The following is a 21,159-nucleotide window of genomic DNA, read 5'->3' on the forward strand; positions in this document are numbered from 1 at the left end:
TACGCATGGCCACCTTATCTTAATGACCTATGCATGCATGGACACACTAAGATTCGGTGCAACGATAATAGATACTGTTGTGAAGAAGGGTAAAAAAAGTACGGGGGGGTGGGCTAGTAGAATGCTCATTGAACAAATAATCATAGTTTGTGTACTATATAGTACAAAAAGGTATAACATTTACAATCAAGTATACACAATATTAATAAATGCTAGAGGCTACACCACAATCTAAATGTTAACTGAGCACTATAATATAAAGCATTCAACAACAATTAAGGTTGTATAGCCAAGTAAATTAAATATTCCTAACATTATTGTATGTTTCTTCTGAGCAAATCGGTTCTAAAGGTCGATTCCTTTCTTCGTATCGCTGTGGATTCACCAGTCTATCAGGTAAAGAGGTCTCAAAGCCTCGTTCTATGCTCGCATAGCCCTGCCTCCAGGCTCTGATTCGAGTGATACACATTGTTCCTTTTCTAAGTCGAGACAGTATCCAGTGTATACTGAAGCAGCTAATAATAAGAAGAGGAATAACTAATACAATAGCACGCAGAATTAATGAAGCACGGTAAACTGTTTTTGGCCGCAAAGAGTAGAAACTTGTTCCTAGGTTTAGGCTCAGAAACATGCCAAGCAAACCTATGAATAATACATCAATTTTTATGTGGTTCATATCCTTGTATGGCTGTACAAGCAGTAGTAGAATTATAATGAAGAAAATGATTACCAAACCAAATATATAGTAACTTGAGTCGATGGTGGAGGAATAGACTAAAACATTTATGTAGCGTAAAATGTAAAACACAGCTGAAAACCATCTATGATCTTTGGTTCCTGGTTGAGTGCCATTTGTATAACAACTTTGAAAGGATTCCATGACCTCTCGTAGCAATGGATGACAGATGTGTAGACAGCTGAGTAACCTCTGAAACCAACGAAACTGATAAATCAACAAAAACAAGATTGGAAGAATCGCAAACATTGTAGAGCACACTAAAGCAAGAATAGCAAATGGCAGATGCTCTTTTCCAAAGTATTCCATTGTTGCATCATAATACAATACCCATGTAGTTAAATTACCACCACTAATATCCACTGCTTTCACTGGTGTAAGAAGGTCAACTGAAACGGAAACCATTTTTGTGAATGATAGTAAGAAAAATGTTGCAAATCCATCTATAACACTAGTTCTGCTTTCCCAGTTTCTACGAATACGTGAAAAGAGGTAACGAAATGGTCTCCACAAGATGACTACTAGTCTAAAGTTTCTAGCATGTAGCTCGATCAAGATATACGAGACAACAGTCAACAGTAGTGGGTAGATAGCCACTGCATAGTCCAGAGCTAAGACTGTGAGTGGGGACACATCAAGACAAATATCCAGGTAGAGGCCTCTGAAGAAATCTAGGTTCCATATTGAATGCAGGTTAAGTATCAAATTAAGGCTGTATTTAACACTGTGTTCATATCTATTTATGTATTCTGTGATAAGTCTAGCCATAGCAGGTGTTGCAAGTAACTGGCAATAATTAACAAAACCATGAAGATGAGAAGAAGTCGCACTGATCTTGAAAAATACCACCACGAAGTAAAATACTGTAAGTGGGCCAAAAGCCACGAGAATGTACTTCCAGATATTTCTGTTCCCCTCAGGGCATTTCACACACCTCATGTCGTAAGAGTAAGCCAGTGGAGAGTGTCCAGGTAGACACCTCCCACACAGTCTTCCTGTTCTGTTCCTTTCTTCTCACACATGAACTGGTTTAGTTGGGAAACATTTTTTGGCAACGGAAGGTACTCACTTGTTTTGTAGTCATTTTCACAATTCTCAATGCAGTATCCTTCAACTAACACATTAGTCATATTGTCATACGTCACACAGTGGCATCTAATAACAGATAGTTGTAGATTTTCTTCGCAGTGTACTGTTTGGAGCTTCTGCAGAACATTTTTGCAGACACATTTCGTGTTATTACATTCGGCCCAAGGTGAACAATCGCTACTATCTTTACAAGTATTCTTGACAGCTGTTATTATCCCTTTGTAGTGATGAAGTGCTTTACGATCCTGAATCCTGTCATGTTGTTGATAAGCCATAGCTACGCAACTAGTAGCTGTGAGTATCAATAACACACTAACTATCCTGAAATTCATGCTTGTCAGTGAGTAAATTACTATCTATGCTCTATATATACGTATATATAGTTATGTACAGTAACTTCTACAATAAATATTTGATGTGTTGGGCAAACCATTCTGAAATGTGTGCAATTCGTAGGTAGCTAACAGTCTATCATGTTCCAAACAGTTTTCATTGTTTAAGGAATCTTGGGAATAGAATTTGTACGTTTGTACCATTATACAGATGTAATGTTGTCACTGTTAAAATATATACAGTACATGTGTAATCAAGAGACTGAGCATAATTATACGCATGGCCAATCCTATGTAAAACCTACTGGTTTTACTAATACACCCCCACAATTCTACAGCCTACATATATATATATATATAGAGTATGGAAGGAAGATCCAATGACATGTTTTGTAAAGGAAATGTACAAGTTTGCAGCTACATGTGTGATAAAATTGTACCCACTTAATGAAAATTATACCCCGTTAAAATAATTTTTACAACCATACAAGAATGAATTATATGTTAGCTATATCAGTCTAGATATAAAAAAAAGTCGTATTACAATAATGTGGACTGCCCCTCGTGGACACAATAAAACAATATCAAATGTAAGTGCAAAGCAAATCTAAAAGTCAATCACAGTGTTACCACAATGTCATCTAAGTGAGCACTATATAATGTAAACATCCAACAACAAGCTTGTAGCAGTAAATTAAATATTCCCAACATTGCAAATTGGGTCTAAAGGTGGATTCCTTTCTTCGTATCGCTGTGGATTCACCAGTCTATCAGGTAAAGAAGCCTCAAAGTCTTGTTCTATTCTCGCATAGCCCTGCCTCCAGGCTCTGATTCGAGTGATACACATTTTTGCTTTTCTAAGTCGAGACAGTATCAAGTACGTGATGAGGCATGTCATACCCACCAGAGGAAGAAGTGCTACAATAACACGAAGTATTCGCGAGGCATGAAAAATTGTCTTTGGTCGTAAAGACTCGAAATTGGTTCCTTGGTTTATGCTTACAAACACGCCGAGTACTCCCAAAAATAAAATGTCTATTTTGGTACGGTTAGCATCCTTGTACGGTTGAATAAGCGCCATAATTACCATAAAAAAGAAAATGAGAACAATTGCAAATGTGAAATAGCTAGAGTCGAGCATCGATGAGTACAAGATAATATTTATGTAGCGCGCAATATAAAACACAGCTGAACACCATCGAAGATCTTTTGTTCCTGGTTCAATTCCATTCTTGAAGCAGCTCTGGAATGATTCCATGACCTCCTGTAGCAATTGATGACGAAGCTTCAGACAGCTCAGCAATCTCTGAAACCAGCGAAATTGATAAATCAATAACAACAACATCGGGAGAATCGCAAACAGTGTGGAACATGACAACGCCAAGATGGCATATGGTAGATGCTCTTTTCCAAAATATTCGATCGTTGCATCATAATATAACATCCATGTCACGTTTACTTTCTCGTTTAGAAGGTTAGCTACTTTCACTGGTGTAAGGAGGTCCACTGAGGTGGTGGACATTTTGACAAAAGAAAGAAGAAAGAAAGTTGCAAATGCATCTATTACAGTAGTTCTGCTTTCCCAGTTTGTGCGGAAACGTGAAAAGAAATAATGAAATGGTCTCCACAAGATGACTACTAGTCGAAAGTTTCTAGCGTATAGCTCAATCAAGATGTAGGAGATAACAGTCAATAGTAGTGGATAGATAGCCACTGCATAGTCCAGAGCTAAGACTGTGAGTGTGGACACATCAAGACAAATGTCAGGGTAGAGACCTCTGAAGAAATCAAGGTTCCAAATGGCATATAATTATGTTTAGAATCAATACAACACTTACTCTTATATCTGCAGTAAGAGTATGGCTGTATGTGGTGACAATTCGAACAAAAGCAGGTGCTGTAATTAGCTGACTGTAAAATAAAAATCCATGGATATAAGAAGAGGTTGCATTGATCTTTAGCAATAACACGAAAACGTAAAATATTGTTAGTGGACCAAATGCCATGAGAACGTATTTCCAGATATTTCTGTTCCCCTCAGGGCATTTCACACACCTCATGTCATAAGAGTAAGCCAGTGGAGAGTGTCCAGGTAGACACCTACCACACAGTCTTCCTGTTCTGTTCCACTTCTCCTCACACATGAACTGGTTCAATTGGGAAACATCTGTTGGCAATGGAAGGTAGTCACTTTTGTCGTAGCCACTGTCACAATTCTCCACGCATTTCCCTTCAACTAATTTATTAGTTATATTGTCAAACGTCACGCAGTGGCATCTAATAACAGACAGCTGTAGTTCTTCACTGCAGTGGACAGATACGAGATTCTGTAGATTTTCTTTGCAGACACATTTCGTGTTGTTACATTTGGTCCAGAATGGACAATCAATATCCACTTGACAGTTCTTACCTTCTGTTGTTGCTATTGAAGTATTCTGATTACTGTATTCTTGCATTGCCTCGGCTGAAAGGCTAGCAACCACAGCCAATAGGAAAGAAACACCTATTAACATTCGAACTCTGAAACCAAACATTCTGAAACTTACAAGTACACATGCAGCTATGGTTCAAGTATACAGTTCTTTGGCAGATCAAATGTCAGCATGTAGAGAGAAGGGCTCTATATATAGCTATATAGCCAACGCTATAATTCAATTTGCTATGTGTCTTTTTGTACACTGAAATATACACTCCTTCTGCATAACTATGAGTACATCTATGGTTTTAGGGATTTATGACAGTACTTCCACCAAACACGAGGGCGGAGCCCATATCAAAACATTGCAATGTGAAATGTGAAATTAAAATTTTTACCACCCACTCAAATATTTGTGACGTTTTCGCGTGTTTACAACACGAGGATTCTCATGCTTTAATAAATATATCACGTGTTTTAGAGGTAACAAGCTGGTATTAAAAGTTGTACATGCAGTCCATACCGTTTATACACTCTTATTACATATTATAGCCTTGAGGCATGATTTGGTAAGGGTCGTCATGGTATAAACAACATAATTATAGATATCTCATGCCCATAATGCAACAATCCAAATTGAGTGTAAGAAGGATACAAACGATGTAATGTTGCAAGCTTCCAACAGTTAGCCAATGAAAATTGGCCCTTTCCCCGTTGAAGCCGTCATAATTATGATTATTATAATATAAGGCACTCAACCAACAACTCGTACATTCTACAAACATTAATTATTCTTCAAAATGTTGGTAAAGTTATTGTCAGAGCAAATCTGGTCAATGTAAAGTCACTTCTTCATAGTATCTACTCATAAGGGATCACAACGCACAAAAGAGCAAATAATTAATAGAGCAACCATAACAACCTATATACAAGTCACTTTCATATCGCCTTATTGTCTTTGATGTGTTGGGCAAACAGTGCAATCCGTATACAGGTAGCTAAGAGTCTATCATGTTCCAAACAGTTTTCATTGTTTAAGGAATATTGGGAATAGACGTTAGTACCGTTACAGATATAATGTACATGTGCAATCAACTGAGCACTCAAAGCTATAATACGCATGGCCACCTTATCTTAATGACCTATGCATGCATGCAGACACTAAGATTCAGCGCAACGATAATAGATACTGTTGTGAAGAAGGGTAAAAAAAGTACGGGGGGTGGGCTAGTAGAATGCTCATTGAACAAATAATCATAGTTTGTGTACTATAGTGCAAAAAGGTATAACATTTACAATCAAGTATACACAATATTAATAACGCTAGAGGCTACACCACAATTTAAATGTTAACTGAGCACTATAATATAAAGCATTCAACAACAATTAAGGTTGTATAGCCAAGTTCCCAACATTATTGTATGTTTCTTCTGAGCAAATTGGTTCTAAAGGTCGATTCCTTTCTTCGTATCGCTGTGGATTCACCAGTCTATCAGGTAAAGAGGTCTCAAAGCCTCGTTCTATACTCGCATAGCCCTGCCTCCAGGCTCTGATTCGGGTCATAAACATTGTTCCTTTTCTAAGTCAAGACAGTATCCAGTGTATACTGAAGCAGCTAATAATAAGAAGTGGAATAGCTACTACAATAGCACGCAGAATTACTGAAGCACGGTAAACTGTTTTTGGCCGCAAAGAGTAGAAACTTGTTCCTAGGTTTAGGCTGAGAAATATGCCGAGCAAACCTATGAATAATACATCAATTTTTATACGGTTCATATCCTTGTATGGTTGTGCAAGCAGTAGTAGAATTATAACGAAGAAAATGATTACCAAACCAAATATATAGTAACTTGAGTCGATGGTGGAGGAATAGACTAAGACATTTATGTAGCGTAAAATGTAAAACACTGCTGCAAACCATCGATAATCTTTGGTGCCTGGTTGAGTGCCGTTTGTGTAGCAGCTTTGAAAAGATTCCATGACCTCTTGTAGCAATGGATGACGTAGTTTTAGACAGCTAAGCAATCTCTGAAACCAACGAAACTGATAAATCAACAAAAACAAGATTGGAAGAATCGCAAACATTGTAGAGCACACTAAAGCAAGAATAGCAAATGGCAGATGCTCTTTTCCACAGTATTCCATTGTTGCATTATAATACAATACCCATGTAGTTAAATTACCACCACTAATATCCATTGCTTTCACGGGTGTAAGAAGATCAACTGACACGGAAACCATTTTTGTGAATGATAGTAAGAAAAAAGTTGCAAATGCATCTATCACACTAGTTCTGCTTTCCCAGTTTCTACGAATACGTGAAAAGAGGTAACGAAATGGTATCCACAAGATAACTACTAGTCTGAAGTTTCTAGCGTGTAGCTCAATTAAGATGTAGGAGACAACTGTCAACAGTAGTGGGTAAATAGCCACTGCATAGTCCAGAGCTGAGACTGTGAGTATGGACACATCAAGACAAATGTCAGGGTAGAGACCTCTGAAGAAATCTAAGTTCCATATTGAATGCAGGTTAAACATAAAATTAAGGCTGTACTTGACACTGTGTTCATATCTATTTATGTATTCTGTGATAAGTCTAGCCATAGCAGGTGTTGCAAGTAACTGGCAATAATTAACAAAACCATGGAGATAAGAAGAAGTCGCACTGATCTTGAAAAATACCACCACGAAGTAAAATACTGTAAGTGGGCCAAAAGCCACGAGAATATACTTCCAGATATTTCTGTTCCCCTCAGGACATTTCAAACACCCCATGTCATAAGAGTAAGCCAGTGGAGAGTGTCCAGGTAGACACCTCCCACACAGTCTTCCTGTTCTGTTCCACTTCTCCTCACACATGAACTTGTTTAGTTGGGAAACATCTTTTGGCAATGGAAGGTACTCACTTTTGCTGTAGTCATTTTCACAATTTTCAATGCAGTATCCTTCAACTAACACATTAGTCATATTGTCATACGTCACACAGTGGCATCTAATAACAGATAGTTGTAGATTTTCTTCGCAGTGTACTGTTTGGATCTTCTGCAGAACATTTTTGCAGACACATTTCGTGTTATTACATTCAGCCCAAGGTGAACAATCGCTATTATCTTTACAAGTATTCTTGACAGCTGTTATTATCCCTTTGTAGTGATGAAGTGCTTTACGATTCTGAATCCTGCCATGTTGTTGATAAGCCATAGCTACGAAACTAGTAGCTGTGAGTATTAATAACACACTAACTATCCTGAAATTCATGCTTGTCAGTTTACAATTTATGAGTAAATTATTATCTATGCTCTATATAATTACATGTATAATTTATATATGTATACAGTAACTTCTACAATAAAACTTTGATGTGTTGGGCAAACCATTCTGAATGTGTGCAATTCGTAGGTAGCTAACAGTCTATCATGTTCCAAACAGTTTTCATTGTTTAAGGAATCTTGGGAATAGAATTTGTACGTTTGTACCATTACACAGATGTAATGTTGTCACTGTTAAAATATATACAGTACATGTGTAATCAAAGACTGAGCATACACGCATGGCCAATCCTATGTAAAACCTACTGGTTTTACTAATACACCCCCACAATTCTACAGCCTACATATATATATATATATATAGAGTATGGAAGGAAGATCCAATGACATGTTTTGTAAAGGAAATGTACAAGTTTGCAGCTACATGTAGCTAGAACCTAGAAACTAAAGATTATTAATAAAAATATGGGCGTGGCTCTGGTTAGATTACGCATGCTCAGTAGATCCAGAGCTGTGAAACCCATTAGCCTTGATTCCAGGCCGCGAAGAGAAAGGCGGCCTGGTATACCTTATATGCGCATGTGCGTACATTACCCCAAAAAGGAGGTAATCCGTGTATTTGTGGATACTGTCAGTAAAATAAACCGTATACTATTTGTATTCTGAAGTTGCAGTCCGTTACATAGAAGTATTGTGCAAAGATGACCGAGTTCTTACGCCCTTGATTGTATCAAGCCAAGTCTCTACTAACGATACCCTGCACTGTAAGGCTACAGATGTTATAGGAAAGGCATGTGTTTCTGTGGGTCCCCTGATGAGGCTGTGGTAATATGGGCCAGGTAAGTCTTCTGCCACCAAATCTTGCCTTTATGTTCGACAAGAAGTCATTGCTGAAGATAAAGAAGCTAACGATCACTCCTGAAAGCTTTTAGTATAAGCTTTAACTCGACACTCAGGAAGTTATTCACTCAAGATCTACTGATGTATTAAAGAGTCCACCACTCTTCCTAGGTGGCAGCTCTAGCTGTCTGGGAGGCCTTCTAGAACTGCCTCTTTGATAAACAGAGCTAGAAGAAGCAACACTGCATGCTGCAGCATAATTATTCTACTTTGATTAGTACTCTCTGAAAGCTGCCATTGTGGTCACATTGTCTTCCTTTTTGTAACTTTGTCCGGTTTTTACAATTTGTATGATGAAATTGCTGTCAATTATTTCGCGCATGCGCATACAAGGTATACCAGGCCGCCTTTTTCTTCGTGGCCTGGAATGAAACCATGTGCTCCAAGAGAAGACACCCTTACTGGAATTATTAGTCTTTAATTCTTACCAATAATATTATTAGTTTTTAATTATTACCCATTAGTCTCAATAAAAATCACAACGAGAATTATACTGCAACATCACAGACACTTCTAAGGAACTATATTGATCAAAGAAGTCTTAAAAGAGTTAACTGATCTAGTAGTACTACTATAGCACCTTCCATACGTATATACTCAGTATTAGCATTACTCATGCTATTGAGGCTAGAGTGCTTCTACAAAATTTGCCTATTAGGCTGGCATAATGCTCAATGCTCCACCACACCTATTAGTCTCAAAATTATGCTAGCATAATTGGGCAAGGCCTAGTACTCACGTATGGGTGTAATTTTACACCCGGTGGGAGGTAATGTACTCACGTATGGGTGTAATTTTACACCCAGTGGGAGGTAGTGTATACTCACGTATGGGTGTTTTCAAAGAAATATCACCCAGAAGAGACACAGCCATTTTTAGTGAAGAGCTAAAAATGGTTCCGCCTAGAAAACCACTAGTGCTAGGGACTTGGTTTTATATCATTTTATGCTGTTTGAAATGCTTTTCAATATTACTAAACGTTTTTTTAGAAACATCCTGTGTTGTTCAATTTATAGACTTTTTTTGCTGTGACAAACCCAGTTTAGAAAAATCTAGACCATAATTATATGGATCAAAACTCTCTGTAATTTTGTTAAGATGACATAATGGGTTAACTATGCTAAATATAGGCCCTATCCTTCACGTGGAACTCCAGATTGAAAGTTTTAGCGCTTACCCTCTACGGTAATGGCTAAATAGCTCGCTTAAATGAAAGCCACGCCCCCAAATGATATTGTGCGTTCGTACGTGAGGATAGGCGCTAGAGTTACGTGCAAATAATGAGATAACACACACGCAGTGATTGTAAACATTGCGCGTGTGCAATTATTGCAGCCATACTATCTGCATTCTTGTGGTTAAATGTTATCAATTTGTTACTATGGGCCAGCACCCTTAAAGGCTTTCTAAGTAAGCAAAACTAGCCATAATTCGATAACAAAGCATTATTATTTTTGTAACTTCACAAACTAATATCCAAGAAAACACGTGACTATATGAAGCTCTTACTTGCACTTCATTAATTGGGATCCTTGTATGGTTGAATAAGCGCCATAATTGCTATAACCCACCAAACGCGAGAATGTGAATAAGTATACAGACAAAATACAATATTAAAGTCATACAGCTATATAGCTATAGCTAGCTAGAGACAGAGCTGATGTACGTTTGGTTGCAGCAGCTATTTCTTTCTGATAGAGTCTACATGTACAGTGCAACAACCAAAGACAGTAGATTTTTTTTTGGTACACATTTTTTTACATTTTGTGGCATATCTTCTAAAGTAAAAGTGATATGATCTATTTGAGTGCAGGTACTGAAAGTTCAACTATTGGCGCTTCCATTGGACCACCACCTATTACATCACATAACATCATCAATATAAAATGGCTGTCTGAAGATGTGTACTTCCGAAAATGTTAGGAATAGAATGTTAGCTTATTTGTTTGAGTTAAGATCTGAAATTTGTTGTGTATGTACCTGGTATATTGTTCAACTTGTAAGTTTCAACGGAAGTCTGGGCTACTAGTAAGTTCTGAGAAATATTGTTTTTTGGTGGCAAATATATTAGGAATACAACTTTCGATTTTATATTAGTTAAGGTCTGATTTTTGAGAAGCATGTACTACAATAGTGTACTTTTCATCTGTACTAACTTACAGGAGTTAGGCTAGCTAGCGTCTTCTTTGCTAGAGCGGCCCATCTTGTCAAAAACAGTGATTTTCATGACTTTTTTGATGATTTAGCTACGTAGAAAGCTCAATTGCCATGCCCCTGTGACACAGAATGACCAACACCAACTGCATTTTGGGTAGTTGCAGGTAGACATCACATGACCTTTGGATGTAGCAAATAACAACAAGATGATTTGTAACGTCACAAATCAATGAATATCATTGCATACGTCAGCAAAAGTAGCAAAACGGAGCAAAATCACCATTTTTGACGAGAAGGCCCGCTCTAGCAAAGAAGAGACTTGTCTAGCTCCTGTAAGTTAGTGCAAATGAATTTTACACTATTGTAGTACATGCTTCTCAAAAATCAGACCTTAACTTGCATAAAATCGAAAGTTGTATTCCTAACATTTAATACTACAAACAGACAAACAAACCGACCAAACGACTACTATAACCCGTGGCTGCCTGTGCGCCTCAGGTTAATAAAAAATTGTACCCACTTAATAAAAATTATACCCCGTTAAAATAATTTTTACAACCATACAAGAATGAATTATATGTTAGCTATATCAGTCTAGATATGACGTATTACAATAATGTGGACTGCCCCTCGTGGACACAATGAAACAATATCAAATGTAAGTGCAAAGCAAATCTACATTGTTAAAGTCAATCACAGTGTTACACAATGTCATCTAAGTGAGCACTATATAATGTAAGCATCCAACAACAAGCTTGTAGCAGTAAATTAAATATTCCCAACATTTCAAATCGGTTCTAAAAGTCGATTCCTTTCTTCGTATCGCTGTGGATTCACCAGTCTATCAGGTAAAGAGGTCTCAAAGTCTTGTTCCATGCTCGAATAGCCCTGCCTCCAGGCTCTGATTCGGGTCATAAACATTTTTGCTTTTCTAAGTCGAGACAGTATCGAGTAAGTGATGAAGCATGTCACAACAACAAGAGGAAAAAGTGCTACAATAATACGAAGTATTCGCGAGGCATGAAAAATTGTCTTCGGTCGTAAAGACTCGAAATTGGTTCCTTGGTTTATGCCTATAAACATGCCGAGTACTCCCAAAGAAAAAATGTCTATTTTGGTATGATTAGGATCCTTGTACGGTTGAATAAGCGCCATAATTACCATAAAAAGGAAAATGAGAACAATTGCAAATGTGAAATAGCTAGAGTCGAGCATCGATGAGTACAACATAATATTTATGTAGCGCGCAATGTAAAACACAGCTGCAAACCATCGAAGATCTTTCGTTCCTGGTTCAATTCCATTCTTGAAGCAGCTCTGGAATGATTCCATGACCTCCTGTAGCAATTGATGACGAAGCTTCAGACAGCTCAGCAATCTCTGAAACCAGCGAAATTGATAAATCAATAACAACAACATCGGGAGAATCGCAAACAGTGTGGAACATGACAACGCCAAGATGGCATATGGTAGATGCTCTTTTCCAAAATATTCGATCGTTGCATCATAATATAACATCCATGTCACGTTTACTTTCTCGTTTAGAAGGTTAGCTACTTTCACTGGTGTAAGAAGGTCCACTGAGGTGGTGGACATTTTGACAAAAGAAAGAAGAAAGAAAGTTGCAAATGCATCTATTATAGTAGTTCTGCTTTCCCAGTTTGTGCGGAAACGTGAAAAGAAATAATGAAATGGTCTCCACAAGATGACTACTAGTCGAAAGTTTCTAGCGTATAGCTCAATCAAGATGTAGGAGATAACAGTCAATAGTAGTGGATAGATAGCCACTGCATAGTCCAGAGCTAAGATTGTGAGTGTGGACACATCAAGACAAATGTCAGGGTAGAGACCTCTGAAGAAATCAAGGTTCCAAATGGCATATATGTCTAGAATCAATACAACACATACTCTTATATCTGCAGTAAGACTATGGCTGTATGTGGTGACAACTCGAGCAAAAGCAGGTGCTGTAATTAGCTGACTGTAAAATAAAAATCCATGGATATAAGAAGAGGTTGCATTGATCTTTAGCAGTAACACGAAAACGTAAAATATTGTTAGTGGACCAAATGCCATGAGAACGTATTTCCAGATATTTCTGTTCCCCTCAGGGCATTTCACACACCTCATGTCATAAGAGTAAGCCAGTGGAGAGTGTCCAGGTAGACACCTACCACACAGTCTTCCTGTTCTGTTCCACTTCTCCTCACACATGAACTGGTTCAATTGGGAAACATCTGTTGGCAATGGAAGGTAGTCACTTTTGTCGTAGCCACTGTCACAATTCTCCATGCATTTCCCTTCAACTAATTTATTAGTTATATTGTCAAACGTCACGCAGTGGCATCTAATAACAGACAGCTGTAGTTCTTCACTGCAGTGGACAGATACGAGATTCTGTAGATTTTCTTTGCAGGCACATTTCGTGTTGTTACATTTGGTCCAGAATGGACAATCAATATCCACTTGACAGTTTTTACCTTCTTTTGTTGCTATTGAAGTACTGTATTCTTGCATTACCTCAGCTGAAAAGCTAGCAATCACAGCGAATAGAACAGAAACACCTATTAACATTCGAACTCTGAATCCAAACATTTTGAAACTTACAAGTACATAGGCAGCTATGGTTCAGTATACAGTTCTTTGGCGGATCAAATGTCAGCATGTAGAGAGAAGGGCTCTATATATAGCTAGCCATCACTATAATTCAATTTGCTATGTGTCCTTTTGTACACTGAAATACACTCCTCGGCATAACTTAGTATTATATTACATATTATATGTATATAATCTTGTACATATTGTATGCATTGCATGTACAATCACAATTATACCCGTGCATCATCTCCAACACAAGCATACACACATGCATGATTACATGTTTAGTGTGCCGAAAAGATTCCTCGTTACCCGAGGCGCATGGGCAGCCACGGGAATATAGTAGTCGTCTGGTTTGTTTGTTTGTCTGTAATGAGTGAGTCTGCTTACCTGCATGGATGCCACAGCACTGCGTTTACAGCATGGATAGCCTTCAGACAAGAAGTTATTAGTGGTAGATTTTGATGTTAAAGCCTCGTTGTCGAATAAAAACGAGCAAAAGCTAAGAAGCTTGGCAGCTAGCTAACTACATGCGGTCTTTATTCGAGATAGACTACGTATTTGCAGCTGAAGTGATCCCGTACCAGAAACAATGGAAAAGGGTCACTAAAGTAGAAAGCTGGAATTGTGACTGGTTTGTTTGTTTGGGGAGCTGACTCTCAGTCCGGATCCTCCAAGGAATCATACTTCTCCAAGACTTCAAGATTCTTTGTTGTGATCCTAGTCCACATGTCTCATGTAGGCCTACCACTAAAACTCTATTCTCAGCATGCCTCTTTATAATCATGTCACTAACCGAGGGTTAGCACTTCAGTGCTCTAGTTAGTAAAGTTTGACATTATGCATGCACCGTAATTACATTTCAAGTTTTATATGTGACATGAACCACGATATGCAGAGAGTGTAAACATGAGAACAAATGACTATGCATGCATGTGCATGTACTATTATGGAACAGCTAATAAAGATATAGCCCTAATAGCAGGATATTGTACATGGAACAGAGTATATAGGTACCGTATATCTTCTAATTTATCAAACAGCAAAAAATAATTATTTTGGAAATTGTCCGGGTATAATTGGAACAGATTTTTATACAGCATGCGAAGTGTCCGGAATAATCAAGCAGCTGCATGCGAGCTAGCTAAGTTTAATAGAACAAGGTACGACTCAATAGTTGCACTAGCTATCTAAAACTAGCTACTCAAAGCTATCTAACTGCAGCACTCCAAGTCTTACTTGCCGTCTATGAATGGTAACTCAACTTTTCAAGGTATTGTCCGGATATTTAGAACAAATGTAATATTAAAGTACTGGAGTGTCCGTTGTATTAGAACAACGAAAATTGCCCAAAAGAGTGTCCGATAAATTAGAAGATATACGGTACCGTACTATACATGCATGCACATGTAATAAATTTCGAGGACATAGACAGTTAAAAAATACAAGAAATACAAAATTGGAAGAATACTAACAAATCCCATTAGCGCTGTGTTTAGCTATCAGTCTGAATCAGTGCATGGAACATAAAATCGAGCAAAAAGACAATCAGAAAACAGCAGGGAACAAGAGTAATTTCTGGTTGGGTAAGTAACAGAGGTTGTGCAACAATGACATGGATTGCCCCTGTGGACAGAACAATGTGAGTGCAAAGAAACTCTGAAAGACCCAAATTTGGCCTCAAATCATGTGCTCGTGGTTTCGTGTCATAGAAATATAAGTGAAACGTATAATACACACTTCCGGGAGCCTTAGTGTAGACTGTGAATGTGACAAGGTAACACTGTATTACTTGAACTGTCTGTTGTAGACACCGCTGCATGCTTTTCAATTATTATGAACGTATACATGACTGTTATGTTATAATATATATCTCGTGCCATTTGTCATAATAATCATATACATAAGCAACAAGTGCCCTCAATGAATGGACATCTTCTGTATAATTATTTGGACTTCAAAGGTCAGAGGTCATCTAGAAAAACAGCATTCGAGGGTGACTTCAATACAAGAAAAAGTGTAAGTATATATACCTCAAATACAAAGTATAATCCCAAATTTAAAAGTATACTTTCTATATACACTAGAGCACTGAAGTGCTACCCCCCCCGGCTTTTGAATCTATAGAAACCAGGAGCATGGAAGCTGGCTAAGCAGCAAGTAACAGGAGCAATAAAATTAAAGTAAACTCGAGGCATGCTAAAACTAAAGAAGTGAGTTTTAGTAGTCTTTTAGTAGTCTTATGTACTGTGGTAGACTAGCAAAGGAGCCTCTTGGTGTGTTCTGGGGCTAGGCAGAGAAATAACTATACTTCTAGCTTTTCTACTAAGTGAACCTTTTCCATTGTTCCTGGTACGGGATCACTTCAGCTGTAAATACGTTACGGATGTGTGTAGTTAGCTGCCAACGTGCAAATTCAATTTTATTCGATAACGAAGCTTTTAACATCAAAATTTGCCACTATAAACTATTTTGTGTGGAGGCTATCCATGCTGTAAACGCAGTGCTATGCTATCCAGGTGAGTAGACTCAAATACTACAAACAGACAAACAAACCGACCGAATGACTACTATAATCCATGGCTGCCTGTGCGCCTCGGGTTAATAAAAAGTGTTTGTACCCACTTAATGAAAATTATACCCCGTTAAAATAATTTTTACAACCATACATGAATGAATTATATGTTAGCTATATCAGTCTAGATATGATGTATTACAATAATGTGGACTGCCCCTCGTGGACACAATGAAAGAATATCAAATGTAAGTGCAAAGCAAATCTACATTGTTAAATGTCAATCACAGTGTTACACAATGTCATCTAAGTGAGCACTATATAATGTAAGCATCCAACAACAAGCTTGTAGCATATTCCCAACATTTCAAATCGGTTCTAAACGTCGATTCCTTTCTTCGTATCGCTGTGGATTCACCAGTCTATCAGGTAAAGAAGCCTCAAAGTCTTGTTCTATGTTCGCATAGCCCTGCCTCCAGGCTCTGATTCGAGTGATACACATTTTTGCTTTTCTAAGTCGAGACAGCATCAAGTAAGTGATGAGGCATGTCATACCCACCAGAGGAAAAAGTGCTACAATAACACGTAGTATTCGCGAGGCATGAAAAATCGTCTTTGGTCGTAAAGACTCGAAATTGGTTCCTTGGTTTATGCTTATAAACACGCCGACTACTCCCAAAGAAAAAATGTCTATTTTGGTATGGTTAGGATCCTTGTACGGTTGAATAAGTGCCATAATTGCCATAAAAAGGAAAATGAGAACAATTGCAAATGTGAAATAGCTAGAGTCGAGCATCGATGAGTACAACATAATATTTATGTAGCGCGCAATGTAAAACACAGCTGCAAACCATCGAAGGTCTTTCGTTCCTGGTTCGATTCCATTCTTGTAGCAGCTCTGGAATGATTCCATGACCTCCTGTAGCAATTGATGACGAAGCTTCAGACAGCTCAGCAATCTCTGAAACCAGCGAAATTGATAAATCAATAACAACAACATCGGGAGAATCGCAAACAGTGTGGAACATGACAATGACAAGATGGCATATGGTAGATGCTCTTTTCCAAAGTATTCAATTGTTGCATCATAATACAACACCCATGTCACATTTACTTTCTCGTTTAGAAGGTTAGCTACTTTCACTGGTGTAAGAAGGTCCACTGAGGTGGTGGACATTTTGACAAATGAAAGAAGAAAGAAAGTTGCAAATGCATCTATTATAGTAGTTCTGCTTTCCCAGTTTGTGCGGAAACGTGAAAAGAAGTAGTGAAAAGGCACCCATAAAATGACTACTAGTCGAAAGTTTCTAGCATGTAGCTCGATCAGGATATACGAGACAACAGTCAACAGTAGTGGATAGATAGCCACTGCATAGTCCAGAGCTAAGACTGTGATTGTGGACACATCAAGACAAATGTCAGGGTAGAGACCTCTGAAGAAATCAAGGTTCCAAATGGCATATATGTCTAGAATCATTAAAACACATACTCTTATATCTGCAGTAAGACTATGGCTGTATGTGGTGACAATTCGAACAAAAGCAGGTGCTGTAATTAGTTGACTATAAAATACAAAGCCATGGATGTAAGAAGAGGTTGCCTTGATCTTTAGCAATAAGAACAAAACGTAAAATATTGTTAGCGGACCAAATGCTATGAGAACGTATTTCCAGATATTTCTGTTCCCCTCAGGGCATTTCACACACCTCATGTCGTAAGAGTAAGCCAGTGGAGAGTGTCCAGGTAGACACCTCCCACACAGTCTTCCTGTTCTGTTCCAACTCTTCTCACACATGAAGTGGTTTAGTTGGGATACATCTTTTGGCAATGGGAGGTAATCACTTTTATCGTAGCCACTGTCACAATTCTCAATGCATTTTCCTTCAACTAACTCATTAGTCATATTGTCAAACGTCACGCAGTGGCATCTAATAACAGACAGCTGTAACTCTTCACTGCAATGGACAGATACGAGATTCTGTAGATTTTCTTTGCAGACACATTTCGTGTTATTACATTCGGCCCAAGGTGAACAATCGCTATTATCTTTACAAGTATTCTTCTTGACAGCTGTTATTATCCCTTTGCAGTGATGAAGTGCTTTACGATTCTGAAACCTGACATGTTGCTGATAAGCCATAGCTACGAAACTAGTAGCTGTGAGTATTAATAACACACTAACTATCCTGAAATTCATGTTTGTTAGTTTACAATTTATGAGTAAAATATTATATATATATATCTATGCTCTAGTATATATACAGTAAATTCTACAAGAAATCTTTGATGTGTTGGGCAAACCATTCTGAATGTGTGCAATTCGTAGGTAGCTAACAGTCTATCATGTTCCAAATAGTTTTCATTGTTTAAGGAATCTTGGGAATAGAGTATTTGTATGTTTGTACCATTACACAGATGTAATGTTGTCACTGTTAATACAGAAAACAAGTTATGATCATTGACAATCAAGTATACACAATAATCATAATAAACGCTAGGCTACATCACAATCCAAATGTTAATTGAGCGCTATAATGTAAGCAATCAACAACAAACTTGTATAATTAAAATTTCCATTAAATATATACAGTACATGTGTAATCAAGAGACTGAGCATATACGCATGGCCACCTTATCTTAATGACCTACGCATGCATAAGACACTAGTTATTATTAAGAATCGGCCCAACAAATAACAGTTACTGTTGTGAGGAGATTAAAAGGTTTACGGGGGGGGGGGGGGGGTGGGCTGGTAGGAACCTCATTGAACAAGTAAGTGTACTTACTATACAGAAAACAAGTTATGATCATTGACAATCAAGTATACACATAAATGCTAGGCTACATCACAATCCAAATGTTAATTGAGCGCTATAATGTAAGCAATCAACAACAAACTTGTATAATTAAAATTTCCAAACATTTTGATTGCTTCATCGAAGTGAATTGGGTCTAAAGGTCGATTCATTTCTGTGTATCGCTGTGGGTTCACCAGTCTATCAGGTAAAAAGGCCTGTACAAGCCTGCATGGTTGTTCTATGCTCACATTAGCCCTACTGCCGAGACAGTATCCAGTAAGTGATAAGGCATGTCATTGCAACAAGAGGAGAAAGTACAATAATAAGACGCATAGTATTCGTGAAGCACGAATCATTGAATTATGTCAGAGCATTCAAGGTAGTTGCTGCTAGGTTTCCATGTTCATGTACATATACTACTGATTTTCTCGTGAAACAATCTGGTTTTTTATTCTTAATTGTATTGCCTCGGTTGAAAAACTAGCGATCACTGACAATAATATAAAATTATAGAAAAGAAGCACCTATTGACATCGAGACTCTGAATTCAATTAGCATTTTGAACTTACAAGGACATAATACTTTCGTGGAATTAATTTTCATGCAGGATGCTAATTAACCCACGTAAACAGCGAAAACTAATCCCTCGAAAATTTCGTGCTATACGGTACATAACTAGAGCACTAAAGTGCAAACCCTCGGCTGGTGACATGATTATATAAAAGAAACCAGAGGATCAGTGCATGTAGTATGTACAATGTATGTCTAGCACAGCAACTCAGGAGTAATAAAACCAGAGTGGACTCATGAGGCATGCTGAGAATATACTTTTAGTGGTAGGCCTACATGAGACCATGAGACATGCACTGTGGACTAAGATCACAGCAAAGAAGCCTGGAGTCTTAGAGAAGTATGGCTCCTTGGTGCTATAGGATCCAGCAAAGAAGCTAACAAACCAGTTACAATTCTAGCTTTCTACTTTAGTGACCCTTTTCCATTGTTCCTGGTACGGGACCACTTCAACTGCAAATACGTAGTCTATTTCGAATAAAGGCCGCGTGTAGTTAGCTAGCTGCCAACGTGCAAGTTCAAGCTTCTTAGTTTTTGCTCGCTTATATTCGACAACGAGGCTTCAACATCAAAATCTTCCACTAATAACTTGTTGTATGAAGGCTATCCATGCTGTAAACGCAGTGCTGTGGCATCCAGGTAAGCAGACTCACTCATTACAAACAGACAAACAAACTAACAGACTACTATACCCGTGGCCGCCCACGCGTGTCTCGGGTAACAATCTACACACACATAAACAGATACACTCTACCGTATACCACACACACTTACATAAACATGCTTACCGAGGCATAAGCATCTCTATTTCACGGCAATACAAACCAATTGTCAATTACAGTGCACAGGGGGAAAGTGGGGGAGAGCATAGTTGCACATAATTATATATAAGTGAGTACTATTAAATAATAACGTAAAGCATTCAACAATGGTTTAGTTGGGACACATCTTTTGGCAATGGGAAGTAATCACTTTTGTCGTAGCCACTGTCACAATTCTCAATGCATTTTCCTTCAACTAACTCATTGGTCATAATTATTGTCAAACGTCACGCAGTGGCATCTAATAACAGACAGCTGTAGCTCTTCACTGCAGTGGACAGATACGAGATTCTGTAGATTTTCTGTGCAGACACATTTCGTGTTGTTACATTTGGTCCAGAATGGGCAATCAGTATCCACTTGACAGTTCTTACCTTCAGTTTTTGCTATTAAAGTATTCTGATTACTGTATTCTTGCATTGCCTCAGCTGAAAACTTAGCAACCACAGCCAATAGAAAAAAAGTACCAAAGGACATTCGGAATCTGAATCCCAACATTCTGAAACTTATATACTAACTAGTATACGTATAAGCATTTATGAAGATATGTGGTTCAGTATAACAGTTTTTTGGTATACGCTCTTGCACCTATAATATGCTTTATATAGAGAGCTATAGTCACACTGAATTCAGTGTACACTGGAATGTGTATGCATATACCGAGTATATACTTGAATCTTAATTGTATATCATAATAAACCCATCCCCCACACATATATACACACATGCATGCATGACTACGTGTTTACAATGTGCCGAAAACATCCCTTGTTGCAAATACTTCTTGTAATTTAGTTGACATAAGTTACATTTCATGGCCAGTTTGGTGTGTGACATGAATGGCCACATGCACAAAGAAAAACACGAGAATAAATGTAACTGTTGACTATGTGAATGCCGTATCACTGCTTTCACATAATTATTATGCTTATAAGCCAATATTATTTATAGCGCTTAT

At 37.9% G+C, this 21,159-nt stretch overlaps 2 protein-coding genes across 4 annotated transcripts in view; both read right to left on the reverse strand.

Moving 5' to 3' along the window:
* LOC135343079 (intermembrane lipid transfer protein VPS13C-like) overlaps positions 1–21,159 on the reverse strand; it is a 142,039-nt gene that overhangs the window by 59,513 nt on the left and 61,367 nt on the right. The gene's annotated exons all lie outside the window — the stretch shown is intronic.
* LOC135343084 (uncharacterized) lies at positions 129–18,719 on the reverse strand. Its single transcript, XM_064540036.1, has one exon. The coding sequence runs from the start codon at positions 13,492–13,494 to the stop codon at positions 11,686–11,688; it is 1,809 nt and encodes a 602-aa protein (XP_064396106.1). The 5' UTR covers positions 13,495–18,719; the 3' UTR covers positions 129–11,685.

Source organism: Halichondria panicea, chromosome 10 (assembly GCF_963675165.1).
Source record: "Halichondria panicea chromosome 10, odHalPani1.1, whole genome shotgun sequence".
In the NCBI taxonomy this organism is placed as follows: Eukaryota; Metazoa; Porifera; class Demospongiae; order Suberitida; family Halichondriidae; genus Halichondria; species Halichondria panicea.